Source organism: Macrobrachium rosenbergii, chromosome 21, assembly GCF_040412425.1.
Source record: "Macrobrachium rosenbergii isolate ZJJX-2024 chromosome 21, ASM4041242v1, whole genome shotgun sequence".
Classification (NCBI taxonomy): Eukaryota; Metazoa; Arthropoda; class Malacostraca; order Decapoda; family Palaemonidae; genus Macrobrachium; species Macrobrachium rosenbergii.
The window spans coordinates 16,602,730-16,627,389 of NC_089761.1; the positions used below are offsets into that span (position 1 = coordinate 16,602,730).

At 38.9% G+C, this 24,660-nt stretch overlaps 1 protein-coding gene across 3 annotated transcripts in view; it reads right to left on the bottom strand.

Moving 5' to 3' along the window:
- Window positions 1-24,660, bottom strand: part of LOC136849718 (uncharacterized) — a 123,208-nt gene that overhangs the window by 15,774 nt on the left and 82,774 nt on the right. Inside the window, exons 1-2 of one of the 3 annotated variants that reach the window (XM_067123091.1) lie at window positions 22,904-23,748; window positions 20,664-21,845 (exon numbers count right to left, since the gene is read on the bottom strand). The exons of 1 other annotated variant lie outside the window; for it this stretch is intronic. In XM_067123091.1, coding sequence (XP_066979192.1) covers window positions 21,635-21,845; window positions 22,904-23,202 — 510 coding nt within the window. In that variant the 5' untranslated portion in view covers window positions 23,203-23,748 and the 3' untranslated portion in view covers window positions 20,664-21,634. Of the gene's footprint in view, window positions 1-20,663; window positions 21,846-22,903; window positions 23,749-24,660 lie in introns of those variants that run through there. One more of the 3 variants, XM_067123092.1, reaches the window with a different exon arrangement.

Genomic DNA, 24,660 nt, shown 5'->3' on the forward strand with positions numbered 1-24,660 from the left:
TACCAGCGGACCAGCATGCAAACACCCTTCAGTAAAGCCTACAGTGCACTACGTGAGGTGCACTGACGGCTCTATTCCCCACGGGAAATTGAGATAAGTAAGTTTAATAAGTAGTGAGAATAACATGTAAGGAAAAATTGGTAGAAAAATTCTCAAAGGTCAAGAACTCTGACCTGAAAGGCGTACATGAGGATTATGCCATATTCCATAATGAGATCGTAAAGTATGCAGGAAGTATTTGCGATTGTAAGAAGGTAGATGAAGAAAAAGCGGTAATAGGTTAGATGAGGCAAAAGTGTATCACTGGAGATAAAAACAGATGATTTAAAGTTAAATTGTTAAACAAGAAAAACAGAAATTATAGAGAGAATCAGTAGTTGCGTATAAAATGAAATGCAGAAAGGTCAGTGAGCAAATGGGCCTCAAAAAAAAAAAAATACATGCAAATGGAGGGGTCTGAAGAGAATGACAAAAGAGTGGAAGTGCATAAATATGAGAATGCTAGTACAAATTAATGGTGAGCACATATAAGGGTGGCAATTTGTAGGTTAATAATGGAAAGATAACTCAAAATTATTCCTGGAAGTTAGATAGATTCTTAAAAGGTATGGCTCAGGGGAATGGTTGTTACTTAATACAGTATAAAGGTAAACGTGATATAGGAAACTAAATATTAGGGGTCATCATTAATTACTGTGTACAATGGAGGTGTAAGGTAGTACTATGATTGAGAAATTAAGAAAGGCAACTTAAAAACTGGTACGGAAATTACAAATCAGATCAAGAGAGATGGAATATTGTGCGTGGATCGAATGTTTGTTATAATGGTTATGTAAACTGGTTGAGAGTAAAATAAAAATGTTATACATGGCATAGATAAGACTAGAAAGAGCTAATGATAAAACTGATAGCGATGCAACGTGGATGGTGTTAAGGATATATTTTACACGATGTTGTGGTTGTTCGCTTTATGATGAAAGCAAATCATGTAGACAGCAGAGTGCCTGGTTTGGTGTCAAAACAGACCTTAGACAAATGCTGAATGTAGAGTCAGATGAAGATCATATAACCGAGGTGCAAAGTTGTTTGATAGGCTGATGGAGCACGAATGGAGTGTGGAATGGCTGATGTATGCCGATGATGCACTACTGATTGTTTATAGTGAAGAAACGTCATAGAAACATGGATATTAGAAAGTGCTTGGCATAACATAAAGTTGAAATCGTGAATGTGAACACGAGTTAAGGTATGAGAGTTAAGAAAACTAGGAAGAAAGTAGGAATATGGATCCTGTATAAATGGAAGCAGTTGATTCGAATTGGTAGTAACGGTACCAGATGATGAGAGGGGGTTATTGAAGCTAATATTAGAGTACATGGAGGGATTCAAGCAGCTGCTGAGTGCAAATGAACGAAAAGGTTGAATATGTTTTCGATTGAATATTTGCATATATAGGCTATGTGGTTTAGGAAAAGGGTTAGAAATATGGAGATACTTAGACTAGGAGGAAAGTTTAACGGTGGTGAAATGATGGATCATTGTATTATGAGACTTAGAAAATGTTGGGCTGACGAGTGAAAGAAGTTTTGAAAAGAATGGCGCTGATATCGAAGGAATGCGAGAACTTTCAACCTAGAAATTAATGGTGCAGTATATGAAGGGTGGGGGGGGGGGTTGCAACGTCCAGTTGATATGCCTTATTTGTAGATGTAAGCACAGACCAGAAAGAACTATTGAACGTGGGTGTTAGAGAAGCTATAGTTGAGGAAGCTGTGGTTGCAAAGTTAGTTTTTTGTAGAGGGACTTATACCTTTTAAGATAACTGAATCTCCGGTGAGATTCTTCTCCAACTGCGGATGAGCTCCTCGAATTATCACACTGTGATTACTACCTGTATCACGTAGTATTCGGATCTATACGCAGTACGTGACTCTTGAACTGATCAGTTTATTATACATTTTTTCTGTTAGATTGTTTGCATATGACATTCTTAAGAATAGTTTGAATCGTTTGACATTCTTATCTTATGAATAATTTGAATAGTGACATTCTTATGGATAGTTTGAATAACTTGACATTCTTTTTAAATACTTTGAATAGTCTGACATTCTTATGAATAGTTTGGCATTCTTATGATTAGTTGGAAAAGTCTGACATTCTTATGAACAGTTTTATCTGAATAGTTTTAAGCAATTCCATTTTAGGAAGCCAATGCAAATAATGAAGTGTCATCACTTAGATCTAATCCAAAGAAAATTTTTATACCAGCAAAATGACGAAGCCTAAACTATAAGTGCAAATAAACGTTTTATGTCCTATTTGCCGCATGTGCTGTTTACGTCACTTTGCTGGTTTCAAAATTTTCTTTGAATTACACCTGAGAGGTGGCATTTCATTATTTGCATCGGGTTCTTAAAATGAAATTGCTAAATCGCCCAAAGAATAGGACATGAAACATTAAGTACACACTATTTTCAATATGGAGTGCCAATAAACGCACCCTTTTCCTTGGTTTAGAATATTATCGCCACGTTGAATAAAATATCCATCTTAATTTCTCAAAATAAAAGTTGAATAAAATCTCCAACTTAATTTCTCATTAAAAAAAGTTGAATAAAATCTCTTAATTTCTCAAAAAAAAATTTAATAAAATCTCCATCTTACTTTCTCAAAAAAAACCGTTGAATAACATCAACATAATTTCTAAAACAAACATGTTGAACAAAATCTCCATCCTAATTTCTCAAAAAAAAAACCCGTTGAATAAAATCTCCATTTTAATTTCTCAAAAAAACCATTGAATAAAATCTCAACCTTAATTTCTCAAAAAAAAAACCGTTGAATAAAATCTCCATCTTAATTTCTCAGAAAAAAAACAGTTGAATAAACTCTCATCTTAATTTCTCAAAAAAAAACCCGTTGAGTAAAATCTCCATCTTAATTTCTAAAAAAAACCCGTTGAATAAAATCTCAATCGTAATTAAAAAAAAAAAGTTGAATAAAATCTCCCACCTTAATTTTTTCAAAAAAAACCGCTGAATAAACTCTCATCTTAATTTCGAAAAAACCGTTGAATAAAATCTCCATCTTCATTTCTCTCAAAAAAAACCGCTGAATAAAATCTCCAACTTAATTTCTCAAAAAAATCCGCTGAATAAAATCACCATCTTAATTTCTCAAAAACGCATTGAATAAAATCTCCATCTTAACTTAAAAAAAAACATTGAATAAAATCCCCTTCTCGAAAAACCCGTTGAATAAAACCTCCATCTTAATTTTAAAAAAACCTGTTGAATAAAATCTTCATCTTAATTTCTTTAAAAAAACCGTTGAATAAAATTTCCATCTTAATTTCTAAAAAAAAAAGTTGAATAAAATCTCCATCTTAATTTCTCAAAAAAAACCGTTGAATAAAATCTTCATCTTAATTTCTTTAAAAAAACGTTGAATGAAATCTCCATATTAATTTCTAAAAAAACGTTGAATAAAGTCTCCATCTCAGTTTCTCAAAAATACCCTTTGAATAAAATCTCCATCGTAATTCCTCAAAAAAAAAAGTTTAATAAAATCTTCATCTCAGTTTCTCGAAAAAAAAAACCTTGAATAAAATCTCCATCTTAATTCCTCAAAAAAAAAAACCCGTTGAATAAAATCTCCATCTTAATTTCTAAAAAAAAAAAACCCGTTGAATAAAATCTCCATCTTAATTTCTCAAATAAAAAGTTGATTAAAATCTCCATTTTAATTTCTCGAAAAAAAACCTTGGATAAAATCTCCACCTTAATTTCTCAAAAAAAAACCTAGAATAAAATCTCCATCGTAATTTCTCAAAAAAAGTTGCATAAAACCTTTACCCTAATTTCTCAAAAAAAACCTAGAATAAAATATCGACCTTAATTTCTCAAAAAAAAAATAAAATAAAATAAAATCACCTTAATTCCCCACCCCCAAAAAAAGTTTAATAAAATCTCCACCTTAATTTATAAAAAAAAATGAAGAAAATCTCCATCTTAATTTCTCAAAAAAAAAAGTTGAATAAAATCTCCATATTCATTTCTCAAAAAAACCTTGAATAAAATCTCCACCTTAATTCCTCAAAAAAATGAATAAAATCTCTGCCTTAATTTCCCCAAAATAAACCTAGAATAAAATTTCCACCTTAATTTCTCAAAAAAAAAAAAAACGAATTAAATCTCCACCTTAATCTCTCAAAAAAAAGTTACATAAAATCTCCACCTTCATTTCTCAAAAAAAAAAAAAAAATTGCATAAAATCTCCACCTTCATTTCTTAAAAAAAAACCCTTGAATAAAATATCCACCTTAATAAAAAAAAAGTTTTTAAAAAATTGGATAAAATCTCCACCTTAATTTCTTAAAAAAATGTTTGAATAAAATCTCCACCTTAATTTCTCAAAAAAATTTAATAAAATCTCCTTAATTTCTCTGAAAAAGGTTGAATAAAATCTTCACCGTAATTTCTCAAAAAAACCTTGAATAAAATTTCCACCTTAATTTCTAAACAAAACAGTTGAATAAAAGCTCCGCCATAATTTCTCAAAAAAAGGTTGAATAAAATCACCTTAATTTCCCAGAAAAAAAATTGTTGAATAAAATCTTCCCCTTGATTTCTCAAAAAAAAAACCGTTGAATAAAATCGCCACCTTAATTTCTCAAAAAAAAAACCGTTGAATAAAATCTCCACCTTAATTTCTAGAAAAAAAAAATTTAATAAAATCTCCTCCTTAATTTCTCAAAAGAAAAGTTGAATAAAACCTCCACCTTAATTTCTCAAAAAAAAAAAAAGCATTGAATAAAATCCATGCCTTAATTTCTCAAAAAACGTTGAATAAAATCTCACCTTAATTTCCCCCAAAAAAAGAAATTATTAAAATCTCTGCCTTAATTGAAAAAACGAATGAAACCTCTATCTTAACTTTCTCAAAAAGAAAAAGAAAGAGAGAGACAAAAGGGTGCCTGGCAATATTCAACAGTTCATGTTGTCTCTACGACGTTGAACTGAAGTTACATTTATATTTCCCATCTTGCTGATGTCGTGTAACTAACTACCAGTATAGAGAAGCCCTCTACGCCACGCCTCGGTACTGTTTCCCAAATGCTCGTATGTTCATTTAAGTAGAGAATATTTTAAGTTTCTTGCTTACTCATGTCTTCATTTTCATCCATAGAGGTAGGAGTCATGGCCGAGTGGGAAAGTTTTCATGCCATTTCATTTCCTTCTGTGTTATTATTATTATTATTATTATTATTATTATTATTATTATTATTATTATTATTATTATTATTCTAGACGTATTGAGTCATCACATTCATTCCTGGAATTTCAGTAATTGCTTCCGGTGGGAGAAACGTTTTCTCCTAAGAAGGCTGATCTCACTGTGTTTAATCGTAGCTAGAGGAAGGATCTTGAGGCACCCATTTGTCGAAAGCAGTTAAGCACATTAGATTCTAGTCCATCTTGATTAAGACTGTAGGTTTAATGTGTATGACACATTGAGTGAATTTTTAACATTTCATACAACCTTCGCACGACACAGTAAGTCCATTTTTACCTAAGGACACGTTCGTCTAGTTCTTGTTTTCAGTTATGCTCGTTCAACTACAACTCGTATGCATTTCTAGATCTTTCTCTGTCATCAGGAGCCATTAGATTGAGTAAATCGAACCATGAATCAGCTTGCACTTTCCTGAAGTTCTTGTTTTCCACGAAGATCTAAAACCTTCCCTGTTGTTGCTGGAAGGAGCTGAACTGCTTTCTCACACTCGTAAGTTTTGCGTTTTTATTAATATCCCGAACACAGGAAGCCAGGGTGATTACACGAAGGCCATCGGTAATCACATGGACTTCGTTCTCCGAATCAGCTGGTTCTGAATGGCTGGCTTTGTGATTTAGCTCAAAGTTTTACTGGGACCACTTGAGCTCTCCTTAATTAATGTTTCCTTTTTGTCCTTTTACTCTGAAAGTCATCTTAGAATTAAGACTTCTTTTTATTAAAACTAAGGTTCATTTTTGTTTGCGTTAGGCTGCCTTATCGCCGCTAATCTCATTTTCTGTGTATGTCATTTTAAACATTTCCATCTTGTCCTCATTAACATTGCTGCACCAGTGGAGGCTGGGAGGGGGAGTTGCGCGTGGGCGGGTCACGTTACCGTCTTCCTGTTCTACGCAGTAAGACGTTTATAGACATTTGCATTTTTTTTTATAAGCATGTGTATTGTTCACTTAACTAACCCAACACCGCTCCTCAATAAAGGGTAAGGTAAAATGATATTTCGTCGTAATCATTTTTTCAGTCTTGAGGGTGACCTATTTTATTATGCCTAAAGGATCCTGCAGGTGGGCTGCGCCACATTAGAAACGCCTGCCTTCATCATTTAATCCGAGCGAATTCGTAAACTCTCACGCCCATGGTAACGCCAGTGGAATGGACAATGGAAAGAAGTCGCCGGCGAGTTGCATAATTCCCTTTGTGGCGAACGTTCGCTCACGGTATTTTCAGAGAGAGAGAGAGAGAGAGAGAGAGAGAGAGAGAGAGGCAGCCGTTTTGAAGGATGAATCACTCATCGGCCGAAGTAACCTTCTTGAGAAAATAAACCCAATCTAGATGTCCCATTTATTCTTCAATAAGGATATTATTAAGGTGAAATTTAATAAGCTTTGGTCATGAAACTGCTCCAGACATTTGTCGCCAACTGTTTTAAACACCAAAAAGCGGCTTTAGGCTGTTGGACGAAGGACATTGTAAATTTGATGTGGCCAAGAGCAGACGAAATTTTCTGCCCATGCGTCAGTTCAAAGGCTTTCCAACTCTAGATCACGTGTGCTACTGAGTTTAATTGACAGCAGTATCTTGTCATGATATATTTAAAAGGATTTTATGAAATGGAATTATATGTCGTCTTTGGGCTAATTGAAACTCGAACCTGCTGTATTAAACTACAAAACGAAACATTATCACAGCAGAGATTTAATTAAAACTTGATTGGAAGGTACTGTCTCAGAAATAAGTGCACCGGGTATATGTATTCATTTACATATTTATTTATGTTATTCATTTTGTAATATTCATGAAAGCAGAAATATTTTGTGCATAGGTCAGCGTCTTGAAGTTGGTTTTGTCTCCATAATATTCATGTTGAATAATATAATAATTGCGAATTATGAAGCATTCCGGCTGTGACTCGAACAATATTATTCATAATGATATTTATTGCGACAGTATTTTGTCCTCTGTATTTTGAATTATTTTTGGTGAAATATGTTTATTCATTAGTTACCCCACCGGCTGCTAAGTCTACATTGTAACATCAGAATGCATCTTCAACCGCTTGCCTGAAACAGTGTGTGCCCCTCCTGAGACGTTTGAGACGAAATAGTTTTGTATTAAACCGTTCTGTCGGAAGCACTGTGCACTCAGCCTAATGGTGTCAAAATGCCCTATCTATTTTTCAAGGTTTTCGAGTTTTGGGTCAGCTTATGCTTGCGAAAATAAGAACTTATCTTCAAATACGCAGGTGAACATCCTCTACGCCAATATTAACTACAGAAACTTGAGAATATTGTAAAGATAAATCAGAAAGAAATTGCCAATTTTAAGGAAGTAGCACTTCATAGACAAAGCATCTCGACGCGCTGCTGACGAGTCCTTTGTGGTGACGCCTAAAGCTTTCCTGATGCTGTGGCATTGTTTTGCACTTATCAAGCTCTTCACCGTCAGTTAGACTGGCAAAGGTTCACTTCCATCAAGTTTTATCGTCCACCTTAAATCAGTCTCGTCTGTCAAAACCAAAAAGATGTTTTCTCCGTGGATTCTGCGGAATTTAATTTTTCACTCTCACAAATAAAAAATGAATAAATAAAGGTTTTCTCAGGGTGGGACTGAGGGTTGTTGGGGGAAATAGCCTATGCTTGTAGAATGGACACAACCTAAACTCATACTTTGCCAAGTCAGGAATAAAAATTCTACGCGCAAACTTGCGTTTCTCGAGCATAAGATAGGGGAACTGTCAGAAAGGATTTCATCTGAATACTTACACTTCTGCTTGTGAAGAGTCCAGGAAATGTTAAGCGTTCTTATCGGACGAAAGCTTACATAAACCGCCTAATGACAATGAACTTCTTTTTATTTTATTTACGGGTCTCCATAAAATGTGTAACTTGACTGGGTAATGGGACAATAATTATTCTGCTTCCCTTAGTAGAGATTTACTGTTTTACAAGAGACACCAATTTTGACACAGTTTAAAGCGTAACGTACATGAGCTTTAAACAGAACCATACAAGCATCTGTTTTTATATAGCAACGAGGAATAGTGCTGACGGTGCACCTCACTTGTTGCACTGCAGGCGTTACTTCAGGTTCTTTACAATGTCTCTTTTGCCCCTTAGCTGCAACCCCTTTCATTCCTTTTACTCCACCTCATTCTTATTCTTTCTTTCATCTTCCTTTCCACCCTCTACTAACAGTTAGTTTTATAAGGCAACTGCGAGGTTTTCCTCCTGTCACACCTTTAAAACTTTTACTCTGAATATCACTTTCAGCGCTGAATGACCTCATAGGCCCCAGAGCCTGGCCTTTGACCTAAATTGTATATTCCATTTCCATTCCCTACAGCACTGAAAGTGTTAAGGATTCTTTTCGGCGACAATTTGTTAAAAATGTTCTTCAGTTGTGATTAAACCTTTTAGCACTTTTGAAAGGTTCCTGTAAAATGTTGATTTTGGGGACGTCATGTGCTTGCAATTATTCAGTTTCTTAGTGTATATTTGAAGTTTGTCTTGAGACACGAAATCCGGGGGTTTTAAAGCCAAAGTCTACTTAGAGCTTGACTTCAGAATTAGTTCCAAGAAGACGAAGTAGGGGAATACCAGAGTACGTGATGACCTTCAGTCTCTCTCTTAACAATCCAGGATTATCAGGAAACAGACTACAGACGGCGTTTGAAGACATGGGAAGGGCTTCTGACGAAAGTTCGTTGCATTTGTCAGGATAGGGTGTCCAGGAAGCTTACTCCTTACCCTACTGTCTTTAGTTTAAAGACAAACATTTTTCATAAATACGGTGGAAGTCAACTATATCCTGTTTGTCTCTCTTGTCACTGATGCCTGCACATATATATATATATATATATATATATATATATATATATATATATATATCTCTATATATATATATATATATATATATATTTTTACAAATATTACTGCTATTCATACTCGTAACTTTTGATTGTAAAAATATCAGCTGGCTAAGAGACAGGAAAAGACATTGTCTATATAGGTGCGTCTTCAGTTCAAAACTAACTTACCGTCCGTTAGAAGGATAGGTAGCATTAGCCATTTTCCCCTATAGGAAAAATTCCATATCAGCCTTAAAAATAGGTGTCCTAAGGCCCTTTTCCTTTCTACCTGTCTCATGGCAGGTATTTGAAAACAAGAGCATTGGACACCTGGTGGGACTGTTCTGGCCTAGGCTCACGGTCGAAGGAACGACTGGAAAGACCAAGCTTTCGGAGATAACACGTCAGTTGGACCTCTTCCCCTTTCTTTGTCTATTATTCTATTAGTGAAGTGAAGAAACAATTGCAGAACTCCCACGTCGATTGATCGCTGCTTGTTCGTCCTAAAATTAAAATCGCTTTTGTTCAAAACTTGTACATTCTTTTATCCTTTGTTTTCTGTATTTCAAATTTCCTTTGTTCCCCCTTCAGCCACCACTTACGGTATATGTGTTCACGAGAAGTCTAGATTAAGTCAAATTATTTTGTTAGCTTCTTCCCCATTATTCCAATAAAATACCTAGGATTTAGGGTAAGCAAAATCAGGTTAAATCTCGATGCTTTTGTATGCCTGCGTCAGATATTTGGAAGAACCGTTGCGTTAAAATCAAATTCATCTCAAATAATAACATTGGGTTAACTAACGCCTTTGGCGACCTTTACAGCTGATGCGTCTGTCTTTGGTGCGGCTTCAAGTGGCAGGTCGTGTAATCTTGGTTTGCAGGGCCGTAAAAATTCGTAAATTGAATAATACGCAGTCAACCAAGACTCCTCACGTAACATTGGCGACCTTGCGTAGAAGTCAAAGTACATTTTAGAAAGAATCTGGAGAAAAGGAAATTAAAATTACATTAATTCAAAAATAAAGTCAGATATCGAACTCAACCATTCTTTAAACAGAGAGCGGGGCATAATAAGCAGTAAAGAGAATAGTTATAACAAGTGCTTGGCGAGAATTGGCGTAGAAGGTGCAGCTTTCGAGAGCAAGCGGTGTAATTACCAGCCCAGTTAAGACAAGGGCATTTACCGTGTTCAGACCGTGAGAGAAGTCGTTGCGTAACGTATCTTAAGGCCGGAAAGCGGAGCCTGTTTCATGTACACAAAGTAATTCCGTGCGTGTAATTTCCATTCGTTATTGTTTACGCCATAGCGGGAATCATTCAAAAAAAAAAAAAAAAAAAAAAAAACCGTGTCAGTGAAGTGGCCCGAAGCGAACTGAAATAGTAATTTTACAATAAAGGTACCGTTTAACAACGTAAATTTCGCGAGCAAGCTAGCATTTCTCTTTTCATTCTTTTGTGTAATGTCGAGATGAGGAATCGATATACAAAAGACACAAAGTTATTTAGTAATTTCGTTTTCCATCATAACGTAAAACACTATGCATGATTGGTATATTTAAAGTAAAATCTGGATACCTGCATTTGTTTAGATTGTTCTTTCAGATTTGGTGCAAAAAAGAAAATAACTTAGCCATTTTGATTCCTCGCTGTGTCTGCGTGGGTATTCAGGGTGTTGAACTGTTTGTGAGAAGCGGCCATTTTTGGGGTTTCCTTCGCAGGCCGAGGTTGTTTTGAAATTTAGGCCTATGGGGACCTTGGCAGCCATCTCAACGACCTTGTTATTGCCTGACCTCAAACTCTGCTCCGCCTCTTGGGGCATATATTTTGCTTTTAGTGAACCCACACTCCTAATATCTTAGCTGGGAAAAAACCAAAGATAATTAGGCGAGAAAGTTAGGCCTTAGTTAGGAGTAATAACAAGTTCTATACAGATACCTATAAAATCTGTAAAGTTAATTTTCGATAAACTTTGGCGTACAAATAAAATTAGTGTAAGTATTCTCAAAGGAAGCCAGGCGACATATATCATTTAGCCAAGATCATGCCATTGTGCATGTATAAAATCTTGTTTACATGTTCTCAAGCAGCAAGAAAATTCGCTGATTGAAAATCTCTCTCTCTCTCTCTCTCTCTCTCTCTCGTCATTCTAGTAAGCATTCCTAACCTAAATTAGTACGTGACCTAACAGAAAGAACGGCCGACACTAGGCTAATTAATTCGAATACAATAAACCAAACAAAACACCTCTGTCCCACAGTAGATGAGGACAAGTTAAGAGTAATTCACGATATAGTGATAAACTGTCGGTCACCAGTGAGGCCTGCTATCCCGGGCAAACAAACAGTAGTTTTCACCCTCTGGAAAAAGAAGGGGCCAGCCGTTGCGGTACTGGGACCAGCCACTCCACGAGGATCTTTGAAAAAAAAAAAAAAAAACCCAAATTCACTTTATTCACAATTGCAATAATTTGTAGCACTCATCACTGGAATAAGCTTACTTCTCTATCTCTCTCTCTCTCTCTCTTTTCCCTTTCTCTCTCATTCGATTGTTGCACTCTGCAGTGTAGAGTGCCTTTCACCATATAGCCTAGTTGGACTCCAGTGCTGGGTCCTAGGAACACCTTAGCACCATAAATTGCCACCAAGCAAGAATCAGAAAAAATAAATAAAACAAAACCAAAGGAACACAGAAGAAAGTTCTTCTGGAACCTAACCTGCACCAGTGCCTAGGGATACTGGAAGGTGCCACCAGTGACCTGTACGCTTTTAAACTACAGTGCCACCTTTTGAAAGGTGCCCACGTCATTATTAAGTGCCTCGCTGCCAAGTACGCCCAGTCGGCCGGTTAAACGCCCTTCCCCACAGAACCGCGGCAGGCATTGCCAAAACTGCCGGGCTGGGGACGGCTTGGGTCTCACCAACTCTGAACTTACCACCTGGGTTAAAGGAGCAAGTGGGCGGCCGTAGCTGGAAAAGGAAAGAAAGGCTCGAGCAGAGGAAGTGAAGCCGAGCAAAGGCAGTGCTGAAGAGAAGAAAGAAGAGAATAGCATGATTGTACCTGCAAGGAAACTGGAGTTAGCCCTAAAGGAGAAAGGGCTCGAGCTTGAGAGGCGAAAATGGAAAATACCGAAACTGTAGCTCAGCCATCCAAGCCTCCCAGTCCTACACCCTGCTGCATCGCGCCAATTTGAGCATCAATTCCCTAGTCCCCAAGTGGACGAGGATGAGCCAGAAGCATGGCTGGAGAGATCGGGCTCTTTTAGTTAACTACAGCACCACGAGAGACGGAGAAGGCCTTAATACTAGCCAAGCATATGGAGGAAAAGCCAGGAGCAGTAGCCCGCTCACTGGAGAAGAGCCAGAGAGGCAACATGGCGGAAGTTCGCAGAGTCATTACAAAAGGCCTACACGAAGCCGCCCCAGAAAAAGGAAATGGAACCGCTGGTTCGAGTCTTGCAGAAGTGCCGACAGTGTGGGCCCGGAATCGACGTATCACAAACCCAGTCGTGCAGCGCTGGTTCGACTCCTTGGCCTGCACGGCGTTTGCGAGGATCTCTTCGGCTGGACCATGCTGAAGACCATGCCAATCGCTGCAGGGCCTTGGTATATCTTGCGACCAACTGCCTCCACATATGGAAGCTTGTCGCATAGCTGATTCGTGGGAAACCTTCAATCTGATCGCATGGCACCTCTCAGAAGCGAATATCCTCGGCCTACCTCTGGGCTCACTGCTTGAAGGTGGACTGCCTAGTGGACTGACCATAGCCACGCTTCCATGCAGAAGGGGCCACGCTGAAGCTGAGTGCCGATACCGGCTTCGTACTAACCAAGCAGCTAACCCTACCAGCCAGAACTCCGCTCTCGATTCATCCGCTCAGCCCTCTCCTCCAGCAGTTACTGCAGACACGAGCCCATCAAAAAGGCCCGTGCAAATCCTGTGGGGCTGCTAGCCACTACAATGCTGGATCTCGGCACATAATACATATCACCACCAAATTTGTCAACCTAATCAACGCCATTTCTGCTGCTGGTCGCACCAGATCCCCTTTGCGAGACTGGGGAAACCCAGTTCATCTCGGTGGCCCCTCTTCAGGCACTAGCCTGCCAGTGACGGCCCTTCCGGTCACAGCTGAACTGCGGCAGACGTGCTTCCTGATCACTGAGGCCCAGAAAGTGCCCGGCCGGTGCCATGGTTGTGAAGGCGCAGTGGGAAATGAAATGGATGAGGGCCACACCATCACCCGTTCCCTGCTGTCCAACTCAGGTTGCGGCACGCGGGCACGATACCCCACCGCCTCGGCGTGGTAGGTGGAAATTGACCCGGAGTGAAAGCTGGCGCGCAGCATTTAGGTGGGATCTTCTCTGCGGAAGCCCGTCTGCGCCCACTCCTTGCCACGTTACCTCCTCCCACAGGCCCTCCAAAACTCAAAAATAACCAAACCTCCACCTTACTTCAAAGTGGGTCCCATGGAGCGCCACAACCTATTTCAGGCCTAGCCCTCTCCAATCGCGAAGAGGCTGGCCACCAAGGAGTCCTCCTCCGCTGAGAGATTCAGGAGGCAGTACGCTGGGGCGTTCAGCGGGCAGACCACTCCACAAGGTGGGAGGCTGCCCAGGCAAATAACGCCCAGCGGGGCGCCCCGAACAAAACTCTAGGAGAGGCTACGATCTCCTGCTGGGCAGAATCTCTGCCCCACGCAGCCAAACCAGAGTGCGTCCGAGAGGTATTGCACCTCGGACCTTATCGGCATGGCCTCAGCTGCTGCCAGTGCCACTTGCAGGCACTGAGCAGTGCGAACTCCGTCCGCCACGGACGTTGAGCTGTGGAAAGGCCTCTGTACGAATTCTAAATCATGAGGTGAATCCTCCTCCGGGAGATTTAGGATTATGCAGTTGATCGCCAGCGACTGGAAGCCTCCAGCACGAAACTTCTTTGCAGATTCTTCTTTGCAAATTTGAATCAGGGGATGAACCCTGGAGGATCAAATCGTTGCCCTCCTTGGAAGACCAGGAACTGGCATCCTGGACGCTAGCAAATCCCGAGATCGCTCTACGCTCCGGTTGTCGCCTTGGCGGGTAGGGAGTCCTCCCGCGACTTTGCAGTTGCCCCTGACTTACGCGCCCGCTAGCCGCCTGGCCTGTCCCGGAGTCGGTGCTCTCATCACCTGCTGAGCCAGCGCACAGTGGGCGGAGAAACCGAAGAAGAAGAGAAGAGGCGGAAGAGGCCCAGTAGTTTGCCGAACTATCGCTCATCCTGGCACTGGGCTGCCCTCTCGGCACAGTGCCCTAACATCTAAAAGTGATCCTGGCCCCTTGCCCAGGTAGCCAGTGTGATCTCTTCTTTTATTGTACCTAGCCTAGGCCACCTTAAAGTACAGTACATCAATTTAGTAACCTTGTTCTTTCCACTTACCACCAGGCACGGTAATCATGTAGAAGCGCCTAACTAATTTCAGTAATCTCAACTGTTGTGAAACGAGCCACGATGCTGCGTGTACGCATAACCTAAGACCTCAGTAAGAGGCACCAGTTTATCATATGAGGCAACCCTCGCCCAGATTAACTAGTAAATTTTAATTGTATTAAACATAAACCATGTTGTAATTTAGTTAGAATATTAACTCTTATGTTGGTGCTACGGTCGGGTTAGGATAGGTTAGGCTAGGAATATCATAGAGCGTACCACTAGGCTAGGTCTAAAACCATCATGATTTAACAAGGTGCCTATAATAACCGTGAGCACCTTCTGGTACTATTAGAATTAGGTTAAGTAGTGATTATAGCTCATATCCTATCTAGGGTTAGGTAGTTCTGTAGCTAGGTAGGCTAACCAGGACTAATCTGCTCCAGGAAGAGGAAGTAGCCTGAGGCGAACAGCTTGCTTAGTATAGACAGCCTTCACGCCCGAAAAGGGAGTGAAGGCCCTCTTAAGGGGAGCTTTACAAATATTACTGCTGTTAGCCTCGTAACTTTTGATTATCAAAATATCAGCCTAGCTGAGACCGGGAAAAGACATTGTCTATATAGGTCGTCTTCAGTTTCAAAACCTTACCGTCCGTTGAAGGATGAGTAGCATTTAGCCATTTTTTTCCCCTATAGGAAGAATTCCCATATCAGCCTTAAAAATAGAATTGGTCCTAAGGCCCTTTTCCTTTCTACCTGTCTCATGGCAGATGTTTTACGAGAAACAAGAGCATTGGACACCTGGGTGGGACTGTTCTGACCTAGGCTCGGTCGAGGCAGCTGGGAAGAACCAAGCTTTTCGGAGAGATAACACGTCCAGTTGGACCTCTTCCCCTTTCTTTGTCTATTATTCTATTAGTGAAGTGAAGAAACAGTGCAAGAACTCCATTCCGTGGTGGTTGATCGCTGGCGTTAGTCTAAGGTAAATCATTTTTTGTTCAAAACGCCCATTCTTATCCTTTTGTTTTCTGTATTTCAAATTTCCTTTGTTCCTTCAGCCACCACTTAGGGTATATGTGTTTACGAAGTCTAGATTAAGTCAAATTATTTTATTGTTAGCTTCAACCCCATTATTCCAGTAAAATACCTAGGATTTAGGGTAAGCAAAATCAGGTTAAATCTCGATGCTTTTGTATGCCTCGCGTCCGAATGTGGAAAAAACAATTGCGTTTAAAATCAAGTTACATCTCAAATATTCTTTGTTAAGGTTAATAACCATATTGGCGACCTTGGCTAATTAACGTCTGTCTTTGAGGTTAACTTTTGGCTAGTGGCAGGTGTGTAATCTTAGTTTGCAGGGCCGTAAAGAGTGCGTAAATTGAATAATACATGATCAACCAAGAATAAACAATATATATATATATATATATACATATATATATATACATATATATATACATACTATATACATATATATATATATATATATATATATATATATATATATATATATATATATATATATATATATATATATATATATTATATATATATATATATATATATATATATATATATATATATATATATATATATATATATATATATATATATATATATATATATATATATATATATATATATATACTATATATATATATATATATATATATAACTCTTTCTATATCTATGTCTACATCTATATCTATATCATATACTGTATATACAATTATATATGTATACATAATATATATATTTATATATATATATATATATATATATATATATATATATATATATATATATATATATAGTGTGTATATATATTCACATGTAATCCTCAAGTATGTCGCCTAATGTCGAATTCCTGTACCTTTGGGAATAACTTGCAATTAGGAACTATAAGTGATGAAAGTATCTGCTCGTCAGAACTAGACCATGGTTCGAATCCTGGCCGGTGCAGAAGCACTTATCAATCATAATTCCCCTTGGGTGTAAGTTATTCCCAAGGTACCGCGAATTCTATATTTACCGATATTTTCTTATAAAGGAGCCATGCAAGTACAAGCGACAAAAATTCACACATTTATATGTATATCTATCTATCTATATATCTATTTTTGTTATAAACATCTGTGTAAATATATATATATTTTTATTTATAAACATACTATATATTATGTTATAATATATAATGGTTACAGTTGGAAGCTAATGCAATGATGTTAAGTGGTACTACAAGTGCACTGTACCTAAGCAGAGGAGTACATATTGGAGGGTTGTGAACTCTTTGGGGAATGTTCCTTAAATGGCAGCAATATTCAAATGCCCGACCTTACACACAGGATAACTAGTGGAATGGATGTATGCGGTACAACCTCGACCCAAGCATTCTTGAAAAATTGAGGTAAATAGTTTGTTAGATTATGAAACAATACAGCGCAGATGGAAAAGAGAGTTGATTAATAATGCTATAAGTAGCAGCTTACTAATATTTATGCACGAAGCAAAATAGTTCGAAGTTTAAACTACAGAGCAATGGTTGAAAATGTGGTTGTAAGTATAAATATGTCTCTATTAATACAACTAAGATCGTGACAGTTGATTTATGAAATTCAGGCTGTCCAAGCCAAGCACTGGGGCACTTTCGGCCATTCAGCGCTCAAGATAGTGAAAAGAGGGCGTTGGGAGTGGTTGGATTGCAGGCAGAGATCAGAAAGTCAGGAGATGAAATGAAAGGCAAGAATCAAAGCGGAACTGGTGGGAAAACCCACATTTGCATTAAGAAGTTATAGTTAGGAAGATTGGGCAGCAAGGTTGAAGAAAGAAGCGGGAATGGAGGAAAAATAAAAGGCAAAAAGAGATTGCAGCTAAAGAGGCCAAAGGAACGCTGCAATTATTTTATTATTTTAGTAGATGAAACCTATTCACATGGAACAAGCACACAGGGGTCATTGACTTGAAATTCAAGCTTCCAAAGAATGTTAGTTTCAACCTCCCACCGCAGACCCCACACTGCAGCAGGAACTGACTATGAAACAGAGCCAGTGATTTTTCATCGCCCTGGGGGAGGCACGAACCCGCGACATCTGAGTGGCATGCCACGACACTAACCACTATACCAGCGGACCAGCATGCAAACACCCTTCAGTAAAGCCTACAGTGCACTACTTGAGGTGCACTGACGGCTCTATTCCCCACGGGAAATTGAGATAAGTAAGTTTAATAATTAGTGAGAATAACATGTAAGGAAAAATTGGTAGAAAAATTCTCAAAGGTCAAGAACTCTGACCTGAAAGGCGTACATGAGGATTATGCCATATTCCAGAATGAGATCATAAAGTATGCAGGAAGTATTTGCGATTGTAAAAAGGTAGATGAGGAAAAAACGGTAATAGGTTAGATTAGGCAAAAGTGTATCATTGGAGATAAAAACAGATGATTTAAAGTTAAATTGTTAAACAAGAAAAACAGAAATTATGAGAGAATTAGTAGTTGTGTGTATAAAGTAGAATGCCGAAGGTCAGTGAAGCAATGGGCCTCAAAAAAAAAACATGCAAATGAGAATTGCTCTAGAAGAAGAGACTAAAGAGTGGAAGTGCATAAATGTAGAATGCTAGGCTAGAGTGTGGTGAAGCACATATAAGGGTGGCAATTTGTAGGTTAATAATGGAAAGATAACTCAATTATTCCTGGAAGTTGGATAGATTCTTAAAACGTAGCTCAGGGAATGGTTGTTATAATACCAGTATAAGTAAACGTGATATAGGGAACTAAATATTAGGGGTCATCATTAATTACTGTACAATGGATGTGTAAGGTATTACTATGATTAAGAAATTAAGAAAGGCAACTTAAAAACTGGTACGGAAATTACAAATCAGATCAAGAGAGATGGAATATTGTGCGTGGATCGAATGTTTGTTATAATGGTTATGTAAACTGGTTGAGAGTAAAATAAAAATGTTATACATGGCATAGATAAGACTAGAAAGAGCTAATGATAAAACTGATAGCGATGCAACGTGGATGGTGTTAAGGATTTATTTTGCACGATATTTGTGGTTGTTCGCTTTATGATGAAAGCAAATCATGTAGACAGCAGAGTGCCTGGTTTGGTGTCAAAACAGACCTTAGACAAATGCTGAATGTAGAGTCAGATGAAGATCATATAACCGAGGTGCAAAGTTGTTTGATAGGCTGATGGAGCACGAATGGAGTGTGGAATGGCTGATGTATGCCGATGATGCACTACTGATTGTTTATAGTGAAGAAACGTCATAGAAACATGGATATTAGAAAGTGCTTGGCATAACATAAAGAGTTGAAATACCGTGAATGTGAACACGAGTTAAGGTATGAGAGTTAAGAAAACTAGGGAAGAAAGTAGGAATATGATCCTGTATAAATGGAAGCAGTTGATTCAATTGGTAATGCAGTGCCAGATGATGAGAGAAGTTGTTAAGCTAATATTAAGTACATGGGATTCAAGCAGCTGCTGATGGAAATGAACGAAAAGGTTGAATATGTTTTCGATTGAATATCTGCATATATAGGCTATGTGGTTTTAAGAAAAGGGTTAGAAATATGTGGAGATACTTGGGCCCCAGGAGGAAAGTTTAGCAGTGGTGAAATGATGAATCATTGTATTGAGACTTGAAAATCGACTGACTTGAGTGAAGAAGTTTTTTTAAGAAAAGAATTAGGCGCTGATATAGGAAGGAATGCGAGAACTTTCAACCTAGAAATTAATGGTGCAGTATGTGAAGGGTGGGGGGGGGGGTTGCAACGTCCAGTTGATATGCCTTATTTGTAGATGTAAGCACAGACCAGAAAGAACTATAGAACGTGGGTGTTAGAGAAGCTATAGTTGAGGAAGCTGTGGTTGCAAAGTTAGTTTTTTGTAGAGGGACTTATACCTTTTAAGATAACTGAATCTCCGGTGAGATTCTTCTCCAACTGCGGATGAACTCCTCGAATTATCACACTGTGATTACTACCTGTATCACGTAATATCTTCACTGGTACCTGTACAATCAAAGAGGGTTGTCAGCATACCTTCATAAATATATGGCTTAAAAGCCTCCTCACTGTTCAGCCAATCACTACTGGAATTTGCATTTCCACTGGTTGCTAAGCACTCTACTTGTCTGACTTCACTTTGTTCCACACTGTTTCTCGTAGTTGGCTTTACCTGGTTAGCCCTTGTCACCTGTCCAACTGGCTTAGTCTGCTGATATCCTTTACAGCAGTCTCGACTATAATGTCCTACTCTCCCACACTTGTGGCAAACAACATTAATTTTCTGCACTTGTCTTGAGAATAGACTAGAAGGGGCGGGTTTAGCATTCCACTGCTGTGAGGTATATCCTGGTTTGGCATTGGTATAATTATTAGAAGGGTTTTTCATAGCACTGTTCTTAAAATTTGACTGAGATCGATAACCTGTAAATTGTTGGTTCTGGTACCTGCCATTATAATTCTTTTTGCTGGATATTATACTATAATCCTCGCTTAGAGCAGCAGCTTTATCAAGTTTCTTCACCTCTCTCTCTCTCAAATAAGCTCTTATATGTTCAGGAATTCCTCTTTTAGAGCCCTTACACACGAGGACACTAGTGTCCGCCACCGGTGTCGGATACTAGTTGCCTCCCACATTATCAAATGGAGCCTTTCACACGAGGCAACAGCAGTGTCCCAAGCAGACAAATTCCGGGCAACAGATATTTCGGTGTCTCGCTCCCGCAACACGTGGCGGACACTGACGGTTGCCACCACTCACTGCAAAGCATTGTTTTAAATGGAAGCTTTCACACGTAGCCACCAGTGTCTGCCACCGCTGCCCACTGGCCAGCTTCTCATGCTCAGTTTGACACCCACCATCATCCCATGATGGAAGGAGATGGCATATCAAGGACAATTTCGAAGAAGGTGGAGGAGAAGCTGAACACGGAGGACCTCATTTGTGAAATAGAAAAACTACCAGCACTATGGGACCCATCTTGTGAGGGATATGCAAATAAGATAGAAAAGCAGAACTGCTGGAATGCAATAATGGTGAAACTCATTCCTGATTTTGAAGAGAAACCCCTCTCAGAAAAGAAAGAAATACGTAAGTCCTTTATGTTTATTTTTATTTTCTGTTTCATTACATGTTCACAAGGCAAGTAAAGAATCTACTGTGCTTACGTATACAAGTTTATTCATTATTACACACAAAAGTTACCCCATTCCTGTCACCAACCACACACACACACCACCACACCATGTCACCACCACCTACCCACACCACCACACCATGTCACCACCACCTACCTACCCACACCACCACACCATGCCACCACCACCTACCCACACCACCACACCATGCCACCACCACCTACCTACACCACCACACCAGGTCACCACCCACACCATTGTCTAGATACGTTGTAACTGCCATGGAAGTGCACCTTGGTCACTGACAAAAGTAGTCCGCAAATTTGTCTCTCAAATGGCTGGCAAGTCTTGAAGTTGGCCCTGCAGCAGGTTCCATATCAAAGAGCCCTTCCACGGTTAAAGTATCCTCAATTCGAACGCCATCTCTGTCTCTTACAAAATTATGCAAAACACAACACGCCTTGATGATGTCCTCTGCCAGTGATAGGCTTACATTGAGTGGTCGATGGAAGATGCGCCATTTGTTTGCAAGGATTCCAAATGAGCATTCAATGAATCTGCGGGCTCGTGAAAGTCTGTAATTGAAGATGCGTTTCTTTTGACTCAAAAATTTACCAGCATATGGGCGCAGAATGTGTTGGGACAGTCCAAAAGCTTTGTCAGCCACAAATACAAAAGGCATGGGTGTTCCAAAGCCTGAGTACAATTCTTGTGGAGCAGGAACATTCAGGGTTTGATTTTCAAGTTTCCTGAAAAATTTACTCTCCTTGAACACAGTTGTGTCAGAAGACTTCCCATATGCACCTACATCAATAAATATGAATTTGTGTGATGCATCGCATACAGCAAGAAGCAAAATCAAAAAGTAGTTCTTGTAATTATAATACAAAGAGCCACTATTCTCTGGTTTGATTACCTGATGTGTTTCCCATCTAAGGCACCAAGACAATGAGGAAATCAGTCTTTTGGTAAAACTGAGCTGCAATTTCCAACCAAAATCTTTCTGTCACATCAGGAAAACAAACTGTCTTCACTCTTTCCCAAATAGCCTTGCAGACTTCCCGGATGATGTTCGCGATGGTAGATATGCCTACTCTACACTGGTATTGGAGATCAGTCATGGTGTCACCGGTGGCCAGATACCTGTAGCAAAAATTTAAAAAAAGTAGGAATAGGTTAATTGTGACTGCAGCACACACACACACACACACACACACACACACACACACACACACACACACACACACACATACTGACGTTGTACAGTTTGCAAATCGTATTTCTGATGTTTATGATTTCTCTTTGTCAGTGGTTGTTGTTCAGAAGAAGTGGAAGGAATCCGATCCTGCTATGCCAGAGAGCTGTTGAAGAAGAAGCAAGAAAAGAGTGGATCAGGTGCCTGTGGACGGAAGCAATATGTCTACTTTGAAGCCCTGCGTTTTCTTGAAACTGTCTCCAAACACACTGCAAGCAATATGGATGAAGAGACTAATCAGGATAATGAACATGAAGACTCCCAAGAGCTAGGTCAGGAAATGCAAACTTGGGAGACTGAGAAACGTCCTGGAAAACGTTCTCATAACCAGTCTCGGAACACAAAAGTACTGATGATGAACTCATTGAACTCCTCAAGAAAAAGCATTGTGTGAGAATCAACAGGCAACAAATGAAAACGACGAGGATAGGATGTTCTTACTATCCTTAGTAACAGAACTGCACAAGGTACCTGCAGACAGAAAATTGAAGCTAAAGCAGGAGATTATTGCTACCATTTACCAGGCTCAACAGGTGTACCAACAATGGCACAGGACTTTCAGCATCAGGCACCTCCCAGATACCAGCCTCCACAGCCATCACCAGTTTTCCACTATGCCCAGCAACCAGCAGTTCATGGGGATTATCATAATTCTCTGAATAACATTCCTCAATGCAGCAACACTAATCTACAAACAACTCCTATGTCTACACCAGCACCATCACCAGCCATGTCTGACATCAGCAACCATATGAATGATAATTAGTTATTTCTTGCATAGTAAGCACCTCATTGTTTGTACTAAATAGAACTGTACTTGTAAGGAAATAAGTATTACTAATAGATCAAGTTTTTAAATTTTTTTTGTCTTATTAATAGATCTAGTATTTTTTTTATCATGTATGTCCTCGCAAAAAGTACCAGCAACTAGTTATATAAGGCTTACCTCAAAGTTACAGCAAGCTTCTCGTCTGGTGCAATGCATTCTCTCATGTTTGTGGTAGTTCCTGTGATGTCTCTCCTGACGTAGCTGAGAAGTTCTTCAAATGACGGCTTGCTCATACGAAAATAGTTGAAAAACTTCTTTTCATCAGCACACAAATCATTGAAAAGTGTATGATGCGCTCCTGTGTTCATTCTTGATGACAACATGGGATGTACATGCACCTTCCTCTCTACAGAGCGCCTCTTCGATTTCTTTTTGGCCAGCAAAGCAACAAGTAGAAGCTCTTTGTTTCCCGCCATTCTTCCGACTGAGGTGTGTGAGTGGCTCACTAGTTGCCAGGCGGTGTCTTGAGCAAGGACACTAGTGTCCGACACCGGTGGCGGACACTAGTGTCCTCGTGTGTAAGGGCCTTAGATATTGCTCTAAGACCACTAATTCTTCGAGTTCGTCCATAGACTTAACTTTAGCTGCCTCTAGCCATCGTTTAAAGCATCTCCTGACTTTATAGGCGTAATCTAAGAAAGTTATCTTGTCATCCTTTTCCAAAGATCTGAAATTTTCATTGTAATATTCAGGGGTCATCTGGTAAACCTGTAGTACATTGTGCTTGAGTACCTGGTACTCTTTACACTGTTCAGCTGATAAGGCTAAGCAGGCACTTCTTCCTTTCCCAATGAGAACACTTTGCACTAAAACTGACCATTTATCCTCTGGCCATCCCATACCTGAAGCTACTTTTTCAAAGTGATCAAAAAATTCATCTGGAGCTTCTTTCGTAAATTTTGGAATTAACTTCTGTACTCTCGCTACATCAAACACAGGGTCTGTGTTACCGATATAGTTATATGGGTTTACAGGCAGTAAAGATCGAGCTCTGATTAACTCCAACTCCCTTTCATGTTTTGTTTAGATAACTTTCTGACGGTTGGAGCTGCCATGTATTCCTGAACTTCAAACCGAGCCATTTTTCTACTTTACTCAACAAGAAGGGTTTACAATTCACTTTTATATGGTTATTCTCCTGCCAAAAATATATTCCTAACACCACCAGTACAAATCATAAACCAGAGTGATATTCTGTTTAGTTCTCCATAGACAATGGGCACCAATTAATTTAATTTCCCTGGTCTGGCTAACAAATTATTTGAATTGATTTCCCGGACGATGGACAGCAAATCTTTTGATTTAATTTCCCAGCTCTGGCTAACAAATCTTTTGTTTTAATTTCCCGGGTCTGGGCACAAAATCTTTTGTTACGAAGTGATCAAGCACCTGGTTATTACACAAATAGGTCAACAAATCTGTTGTGGAAATGATAATACCAAAAGTTACCTCACATCGACCAGATACTTGAAACCTCATAACAAAGCTTCGACTGAATCTCTAAAGGTATAAAGATCCCATAAACTTACTTATCACTGGAGAAAATCAATGTAACTTTATCAAGTTATGGATGAGGTAACAATTACTAAGTTATATTCAGATTAATGGAATATGAGTTTCACTTCAACCAGCACTGTAGCTGTCTCTCTGGTTCTATTTTACCTAGATAAGTCTTAGGTGAACAAACAGGAATATCACTTACCTTATACACACTCATTAATGTCTGTAAGTACTGTTATTCAAAATGAAACGCTATGTTTTAAAAATTTTAAACAAACAGGTTTATTTCTAAGTTCAAAAGTTATATGTAAAGTTTACAATCTCAAAAGATTTACCATTAATTGACAACAGTGTAAGATTTAAGTATCTCTTAA